This window comes from Limulus polyphemus, unplaced genomic scaffold (genome assembly GCF_000517525.1).
Source record: "Limulus polyphemus unplaced genomic scaffold, Limulus_polyphemus-2.1.2 Scaffold6923, whole genome shotgun sequence".
NCBI lineage: Eukaryota > Metazoa > Arthropoda > Merostomata > Xiphosura > Limulidae > Limulus > Limulus polyphemus.
Genome location: NW_013672533.1, coordinates 28,663 through 38,755, shown reverse-complemented (window position 1 = coordinate 38,755; position 10,093 = coordinate 28,663). Strand labels below are relative to the sequence as shown.

The 10,093-nt window shown below is 31.9% G+C and overlaps 1 protein-coding gene across 1 annotated transcript in view; it reads left to right on the top strand.

The window, feature by feature from the left end:
- Positions 1-10,093, top strand: part of LOC106474184 (glutamate receptor ionotropic, kainate 1-like) — a 36,653-nt gene that overhangs the window by 8,643 nt on the left and 17,917 nt on the right. Inside the window, exons 2-3 of the mRNA XM_013934875.2 lie at positions 3,227-3,405; positions 4,679-4,732. Of these exons, the coding sequence (XP_013790329.2) occupies positions 3,227-3,405; positions 4,679-4,732 (233 nt within the window). The remainder of the gene's footprint in view (positions 1-3,226; positions 3,406-4,678; positions 4,733-10,093) is intronic.

The window sequence follows — 10,093 nt, the reverse complement described above, 5'->3', positions numbered from 1 at the left end:
AACAAATATAGTATGGATGGGATACTGATATTATACACTGTTGTATCTCAAGAGCTCTGGACTGAGTGAAACGCGGGATCGGTAATGGGTGTAACAAATATAGTATGGATGGGATACTGATATTATACACTGTTGTATCTCAAGAGCTCTGGACTGAGTGAAACGCGGGATCGGTAATGGGTGTAACAAATATAGTATGGATGGGATACTGATATTATACACTGTTGTATCTCAAGAGCTCTGGATTGAGTGAAACGCGCGATCGGTAATGGGTGTGACAAATGTAGTATGGATGGGATACTGATATTATACACTGTTGTATCTGAAGAGCTCTGGATTGAGTGGAACGCGGGATCGGTAATGGGTGTGACAAATATAGTATGGATGGGATACTGATATTATACACTATTGTAATTCTTGAAAAACTCTAAGAGACAAATATAGAATTTTTAAAAATATGCTAGGTCTAATACTAATGTCTTATGAAAATGATAACTGATTATATAGAAAGCTCTTATAAAGTTAGAACAACATACATATTGCTTATATCAATAGAGATAACCAAAATATTGTTTCTAGGTTTAGACAAATATAGGAATTTACTCATGTCGACAAGGCAGTGAAACTTATTGTTTATAAACGTAAAACAACACTGAGGAAACTACAGATAAAAATACAATCATCTATAAGTTAAAGAAAGGAAAAGCATAACCGATACACTTTACAAGACTTACATTATATTACATTACAAGCTCGACAACTCACTGGCATATTTCACAAACGAGGTCTCTCCTTTCACATGCTGCCTCCCGAACTAAGAGCTTATAATCGGGTTTCGATACCAGCGGTGGGTACAACACAGATAGCCCATTATGTAGCTTCTATTACTTACGGGTTAAGAAGTTTTCATCGTCAGTTTGGTGGGATGTTTCAAGACATTATTTTTATTACTTACTGGTTTAGAAGTTTTCATCGTCAGTTTGGTGGGATGTTTCAAGACATTATTTTTATTACTTACCGGTTTAGAAGTTTTCATCGTCAGTTTGGTGGGATGTTCCAAGACATTATTTTTATTACTTACGAGTTTAGAAGTTTCATCGTCAGTTTTGTGGGAAGTTCCACAACATTATTTCTATTACTTACGGGTTTATAAGTTTTCATTGTCAGTTTTGTGGGAAATTCCACAACATTATTTCTATTACTTACGGGTTTATAAGTTTTCATCGTCAATTTTGTGGGAAGTTCCAAGACATTATTTCTATTACTTACGGGTTTAGAAGTTTTCATCGTCAGTTTTGTGGGAAGTTCCAAGACATTATTTCTATTACTTACGGGTTTAGAAGTTTTCATCGTCAGTTTTGTGGGAAGTTCCACAGCATTCTTTTTATTACTTACGGGTTTAGAAGTTTTCACAGAATTTAAAAAAAGATCAATTTCTTTGGTATTTTATAGAAGTAATAAAAACCACTTTTGTTCAGTAACCGCCATTAGTGCTACTTACCTTAGTTTAAACTAAACACAGTTATTACCAACTGTTTAGTATATGGTATAACATTACGTCATTAATTTTCCAAGTCCTATTATTACTGTCAAGCTTTCTGGAGTTTTATTGATTATGCTTTTCGGCTGTGAAAGGGTACAGTTAAATTTGGATTAGTTGTGTTAGACTTATCTCATAGTACGTTTAACATGTTGTTATTGTTTTTATTACATTATCATTATTCTAACTATTTATTGTATTATTTAATTTATTTTATTGAATATTTTGTACTGTCATATCCATTATTTGTTACTCTTGTTGTACTCTAGGTAATGTCCTGCTACTTCACCCTACCCAGTAACATGAGTAGCGGCATTATCATTCTGATTCTTGAAAACCCCTAGCGGGCAAATATAGAATGGAGTGTTTAAAAATATAATAACCGTAATAGTCATGTCTTATGATAACAATAATGAATTATATGACTTTGAATTTTTCATAAAGAGTAAAAAGTACATCAGAATGTATTTTTGGATTGCTTTTTTACTTCTAGTTTTACTTTTAGCCAAAACCCATTTCCCTTTCATTAAAACGGTAAATTGGTTTGGTTTGTTTTGAATTTCGCGCAAAGCTACACGAGGGTTATCTGCACAAGCCGTCCGTAATTGAAATGTTAGAGGGAAGGCAGCTAGTCATCACCACCCAGAGCCAACTCCTGGGCTACATTTTTTACTAACGAATAGTGAGATTGACCGTCACTTTATAACACCCCCGCGGCTGAAAGGACGAGTATTTACGGTGGGACGGGGATTCAATCCTCAGTTTGCGAGTCAAGCGCCCTTTACCACCAGAGACGATAAATAAATATAAGTAAACAATTCGCAAATTTCTCAGTCAAATGTTACATATCTCATATCGCTAAAAAGGCCTTTACCCGAAGAGTCTGAATTGGCGTTTCAATCAACTTAACTGATTTTTGCTTAGTGAAACTTTTCAATATAACGAGTATGGTACATAAGTAATTATCATCACGTGATTCGATTTCAACTTTATTTTGTTTTTCCTTTATTTCCAAAGTATTTAACATAAACAACAATTAATCCGCTTGCAATTTCGTAAAGAAAATGAACACTAAACTAAATACAATTTCCATGGGCTCTCTGGAGTTATTTAGCTCTAAAATACGCATGCGCAGTTCGTTCAAAACCACTTCACTTTGTGAACACGCATTCAGACGTTTCTGCATATTCAGCTACGTTTACCTTCATTACAACTTTACATTTACTTTACTTTGCAATAATTTAGCTTCTGTTCCTTTCATAGACTGCTAGATGCACCTTTTAGCTACGTATTTTTATTCGTTACGGTTTTATTCTTCGTTTTCATGAGTTTCTCTGTTTCAACTGGTAAAACCGTGTCATACACTGAACGTTTATAACTGTTTTATACTCTGTACACTATCATAAGTACCATTACTATAATTTATTGTTTACTTTGCGTGTAGTTTTAGTAAATAAAGCTACGTCTACGTGAGTTTGTTTGTCTAATCGCGTAATTTAGTTTTCAAATAGACCAGGATTTATCGATCTAATACACAATGCCTACAAGAAAGGATAGCTTAAATAGCGTGCGTGAAAATAATATAATAAGAAATATTAAAGCGAAAGGCATTAAAACTACCATTAATATATTACTGGATGTGTTATTATTGTTAATGTCTGAGATAGATATTTTAATATTTACCAGCTATGATTAAACTGAAGGAACTTTTGAAGCAAGATACAGATAAACCAGTGAAAGTTTCCGTACATCAACTAACACGAGGAATGAGCTACAGGAAACTTGTTAAAGATATCAGCCAACAGGGGGCGACAAATATCATTCTTGACATATCAACACGGAAGATTAAGGACTTCTTAAAACAGGTTCGTGTATATCTTCAAAGTTCACTTGAACTGACTGAACTCTATATCTCTTCGTCGTAAGCTGAAAATTATATCATTTTTTGTATATATCTCAATAATCAGCTGGAAAAGATATCATTTTATGTATCTTTTACGAATTAGCTAGATGTGACATAATTTTATGCATATCTTATGAATTAACAGGAAATTATATCATTTTATTTGTGTTTTATGATTTAGTTGGAAATGATTCTACTGTGTGCACCTCAAAAATGTTAGCTGTCTGTGATATCACTTGGTGTACCTCTTTAAAATGTTAACTGGCAGTGATATCACTTGGTTTTTTTCTGTAAAACGTTAGCTGGCAGTGATATCACTTGATGTATGTTAGCCACACTCAAGTAACGCTGATGAAACTAGCTTCACGATAAGTTTCGTAACCACAAACAAATAACGCTGGTGAAACTAACTTCAGGGTGAGTTTCTTAACCACAGTCAAGTAACGCTGATGAAACTAGCTTCACGATAAGTTTCGTAACCACAGTCAAGTAACGCTGGTGAAACTAACTTCAGGGTAAGTTTCGTAACCACAGTCAAGTAACGCTGGTGAAACTAACTTCAGGGTAAGTTTCGTAACCACAGTCAAGTAACGCTGGTGAAACTAACTTCAGGGTAAGTTTCTTAACCATAGTCAAATAACGCTGGTGAAACTAACTTCAGGGTAAGTTTCTTAACCACAGTCAAATAACGCTGGTGAAAAATGTCAATGAAATCTCTAGAAGCACAGACAAGAAATAGAAATTAAATCTCAAGAAACGACGATGTTTACGAGCTAATTTTTGTTTCTCACTACTATTGTTGTTCACAGCTAGTGAGCACTCATTATAATATTAAAACTTACATAAAATCCTTGCTTCGTCAAACTTTCCACAGTCGCTGAGATGATAAAATACTTATGTGATTTTTGTTCTTCCGGTCTCGAAAAAAAAATTACTTGTAATCTCATTAAAAGATATTTTATTTTATAACTTCACGTGCATATTAAATTTTACAAGGTCTATCCTTAAACTAACGTTTGACGTCACTACGGGCTTTATATTCATGATTAAATCCTATATATTCAATTTTGAAAATATTAATTTCTAACTTTCAGAAAGATGAATATATGTTAATCAATACCGAAACTAGCCTCCAGCAGCTGTCTTCCATCAAATTTCTAACCAGTGAACCATTTATTACTAGACTTCCAAATTAATTGACAATATCTGTGACATATCATTTTGTTACATTACAGGCTCGAGAAATTGGAATGATGACTGAATACCATAATTACTTGATAACGTCATTGGTAAGTTTTTGTATTTATATTTGCTTAGATAGAGTGATCTGGACTTGTTTATTCCAGCTTTTACAGACAATCGATATTTGGTTTCATTACGATATAATTTTTTATTCGAAATTAATTCTACATATTTACAAATACAAAGCAACTTATTCGTTAATCATTTAGAATTAAATATTATCTGTTTACACTTCCAACAGATGAAGTGTTTGTGTACGAGTTTAGAGTCATGCGAATCCACAAAATATTTTTCTCATTTTAAGGAGACACTGCGATAAATCTGAAAGCTGTTAATGGTTAAAACCGGGTTTCGATACCTGTAATGGGCACAACACAGATAGCCCATTGTGTAGTTTTGGGCTTAAATAGAAACAAACAAATTCACTTCGAGTTCTATATGTGTGCATATAAGAGTGACATTCAATTATTTAGCATGTAAGGTGGGTGTTAGGTGCTGCTCACTGGATGGTGGGTGTTAGGTGCTGTTAATTGGATGGTAGGTGTTTGTTGCTGCTAGCTGGATGGTGGGTGTTAAGTGCTGTTAACTGTAAGGTGGGTGTTAGGTGATGCTAGCTGGATGGGGGTGTTAGGTGCTGTTAATTGGATGGTAGGTGTTAGGTGATGCTAGCTGGATGGTGGGTGTTAAGTGCTGTTAATTGTAAGGTGGGTGTTAGGTGATGCTAGCTGGATGGGGTGTTAAGTGCTGTTAACTGTAAGGTGGGTGTTAGGTGCTGCTCACTGGATGGTGGGTGTTAGGTGCTGTTAATTGGATGGTAGGTGTTAGTTTCTGCTAGCTGAATGGTGAGTGTTAAGTGCTGTTAACTGTAAGGTGGGTGTTAGGTGATGCTAGCTGGATGGGGGTGTTAGGTGCTGTTAACTGGATGCCTCTCCTGAGATCAAAATTAAGGACTGCGGTAGATAGCCATGTAGATTTACCGTAAATACAAAATACAAATATAAGTTATAGCAGGTTTACCACAAATACAAAATACAAATACAAGTTATAGTACCTTAATCGTAAATATAAGAACAAAGTACAAGCCCTACTGTCTTTACCATAAATACAAAATACAAATACAAGCTTAGTAGCTTTACTATAAATACAAAATACAAATACAAGCTTTAGTAGCTTTGTTATAAATACAAATACAAGCTTTGGTAGCTTTGTCATAAATACAAATACAAGCTTAGTAGTTTTGTCATAAATACGAATACAAGCCTTAGTAGCTTTGTCATAAATACAAATACAAGCCTTAGTGGCTTTTTCATAAATACAAAATACGAATAGAAGCCTTAGTGGCTTTGTCATTAATACAAATACAAGCCTTAGAGGCTTTGTCATAAATACAAATACAAGCCTTAGTGGCTTTGCCATGAATACAAAATACGAATAATAGCGTTAGTAGCTTTGTCATAAATACAAGCCTTAGTGGCTTTGTCATAAATACAAAATACGAATACTAGCGTTAGTAGCTTTGTCATAAATACAAGCCTTAGTGGCTTTGTCATAAATACAAATACAAGCCTTAGTGGCTTTGTCATAAATACAAATACAAGCCTTAGTGGCTATGTCAAAATACAAATACAAGCTTTAGTGGCTTTGTCATAAATACCAATACAAGCCTTGGTAGCTTTGTCATAAATACAAATACAAGCCTTGGTAGCTTTGTCATAAATACAAATACAAGCTTTGGTAACTTTGTTATAAATACAAATACAAGCTTTAGTGGTTTGTCATAAATACAAATACAAGCCTTAGTGGCTCTGTAATAAATACAATATAAAAACACAAGCTTTAGTAGTTTTCTCATAAATATAAAATACAAATACAAGCTTTAGTAGCTTTACATTAAGTACAAAATATAAGAATTAATAGCTTTGTCATAACTACAAGATACAAATACAAGCTTTAGTAGCTTTACCATAAGTACAAAATACAAGAATTAATAGATTTGTTCATAACTACAAGATGCAAACACAAGCTTTAGTAGCTTTACCATAAGTACAAAATACAAGCATTAATAGCTTTGTTCATAACTACAAGATACAAATACAAGCTTTAGTAGCATTAGATTAAGTACAAAATACAAGAATAAATAGCTTTGTCATAACTACAAGATACAAATACAAGCTTCAGTAGCTTTACCATTAGTACAAAATACAAGCATTAATAGCTTTGTTCATAACTACAAGATACAAATACAAGCTTTAGTAGCTTTACCATAAGTACAAATACAAGAATAAATAACTTTGTTCACAACTACAAGATACAAATACAAGCTTTAGTAGCTTTACCATCAGTACAAAATACAAGAATAAATAACTTTGTTCACAACTACAAGATACAAATACAAGCTTTAGTAGCTTTACCATCAGTACAAAATACAAGAATAAATAACTTTGTTCATAACTACAAGATACAAATGCAAGCTTTAGTAGCTTTACCATAAGTACAAAATACAAGAATAAATAGATTTGTTCATAACTACAAGATACAAATACAAGCTTTAGTAGCTTTACCATTAGTACAAAATACAAGCATTAATAGCTTTGTTCATAACTACAAGATACATATACAAGCTTTAGTAGCTTTACCATAAGTACAAAATACAAGAATAAATAGCTTTGTCATAACTACAAGATACAAATACAAGCTTTAGTAGCTTTACCATAAGTACAAAATACAAGAATTAATTGATTTGTCATAACTACAAAATACAAATACAAGCTTTAGTAGCTTTACCATAAGTACAAAATACAAGAATAAATAGATTTGTTCATAACTAGAAGATACATATACAAGCTTTAGTAGCTTTACTATCAGTACAAAATACAAGAATAAATAACTTTGTTCACAACTACAAGATACAAATACAAGCTTCAGTAGCTTTACCATCAGTACAAAATAAAAGAATTAATAGCTTTGTTCATAACTACGAGATACATATACAAGCTTTAGTAGCTTTACATTAAGTACAAAATACAAGAAGTAATAGCTTTATTCATAACTACAAGATACAAATACAAGCTTGAGTAGCTTTACCATAAGTACAAAATACAAGAATAAATAACTTTGTTCACAACTACAAGATACAAATACAAGCTTTAGTAGCTTTACCATAAGTAGAAAATACAAGAACTATTAGCTTTGTTCATAACTACAAGATACAAATACAAGCTTTAGTAGCTTTACCATATGTACAAAATACAAGAATTAATAGATTTGTTCGTAACTACAAGATATAAATACAAGCTTTAGTAGCTTTACCATTAGTACAAAATACAAGAATTAATAGCTTTGTCATAACTACAAGATACAAATAAAAGCGTTAGTAGCTTTACCATAAGTACAAAATACAAGAATTAATAGTTTTGTTCATAACTACAAGATACAAATACAAGCTTTAGTAGCTTTACCATAAGTACAAAATACAAGCATTAATAGCTTTGTTCATAACTACAAGATACAAATGCAAGCTTTAGTAGCTTTACCATAAGTACAAAATACAAGAATAAATAGATTTGTTCATAACTACAAGATACAAATACAAGCTTTAGTAGCTTTACCATTAGTACAAAATACAAGCATTAATAGCTTTGTTCATAACTACAAGATACAAATGCAAGCTTTAGTAGCTTTACCATAAGTACAAAACACAAGAATTAATAGCTTTGTTCATAACTAGAAGATACATATACAAGCTTTAGTAGCTTTACCATAAGTACAAAATACAAGAATTAATAGCTTTTTAATAACTACAAGATACAAATACAAGCTTTAGTAGCTTTGCACTAAGTACAAAACACAAGAAGTATTAGCTTTGTTCATTACTACAAGATACAAATACAAGCTTTAGTAGCTTTACCATAAGTACAAAATGCAATAATTAATAGATTTGTTCATAACTACAAGAAACAAATACAAGCTTTAGTAGCTTTACCGTAAGTACAAAATACAAATACAAGTCTTTGTATCTTTGTAATACATACAAAAAAACGATACACGCCTTAATAGCGTTGTCATAAACACAAAATATGAATATAAATTACACTAGGTTTTCCATAAATACAAGATAAAAATACAATCTTTTTATCTTTGTCCTAACTACAAATACAAGCCTTAGTGGCGTTGCCATAAATACCAAATACGAATAGAAGCTCTAGTATCTTTGCTATAAATACAAAGTACAAATGCAAGCTTTACTAGCTTTGACATAAATATAAGTTACAAATACAAGCTTTTGTAGCTTTGACATAAATATAAGTTACAAATACAAGCTTTTGTAGCTTTGCCATAAAACAAGATTACAAACACAAGCCTTAGTTGCGTTACCATAAATACAAAATACAAATACAAGCCTTAGTAGTTTTTGCCATGAATATAAAATACAAGCATCAATAGCTTTGTCACAATTACAAGACAGAATAAAATTAATAGCTTTATCACAATTACAGGATAGAATACAAGTATTAGCCTTGCCATAAAAACAAAATACAAATACAAGTCTCAGAAGTTTTGCCATAAATAAATGTGATTGTTCGAAGTTAAGCATAAAACTACAATGGGTTATCTGTGCTTTGCCCACCACGGTATCGAAACCCGGTTTCTAGTGTTGTAAATCTGCAGACATACTGCTGAGCCACTGGGGGGGGGGGATGCCATAAATACTAATACAAGCATTAATAGAATTGCCATAAATACAAGCCTTAGTAGCTTTGCCATAACTACAAATATAAGTCTTAGTAACTTTGCAATGAACACATAATTGAAATACATGCTCTAACAGCTTTCTCATAAATATAAAATTAAATTACAAGCTTTAGTAGTTTTATCGTATATATCAAAATAACTAATATAAGCCAAGTAATAGTAATGAACATAAATAGTCTAGTGATAATAGTAATGAACATAAATAGTCTGGTGGTAATAATAATGAACATAAATAGTCTAGTGATAATAGTAATGAACATAAATAGTCTAGCGGTACTAGTAATGAACATAAATAGTCTAGGGGTACTAGTAATGAACATAAATAGTCTAGTGGTAATAGTAATAAACGTAAATAGTCTAGTGATAATAGTAATGAACATAAATAGTCTAGTGATAATAGTAATGAACATAAATAGTCTAGTGATAATAGTAATGAACATAAATAGTCTAGGGGTACTAGTAATGAACATAAATAGTCTAGGGTACTAGTAATGAACATAAATAGTCTAGGGGTAATAGTAATGAACATAAATAGTCTAGTGGTAATGGTAATAAACGTAAATAGTCTAGTGATAATAGTAATGAACATAAATAGTCTAGTGATAATAGTAATGAACATAAATAGTACTAGTGGTAATAGTAATGAACGTAAATAG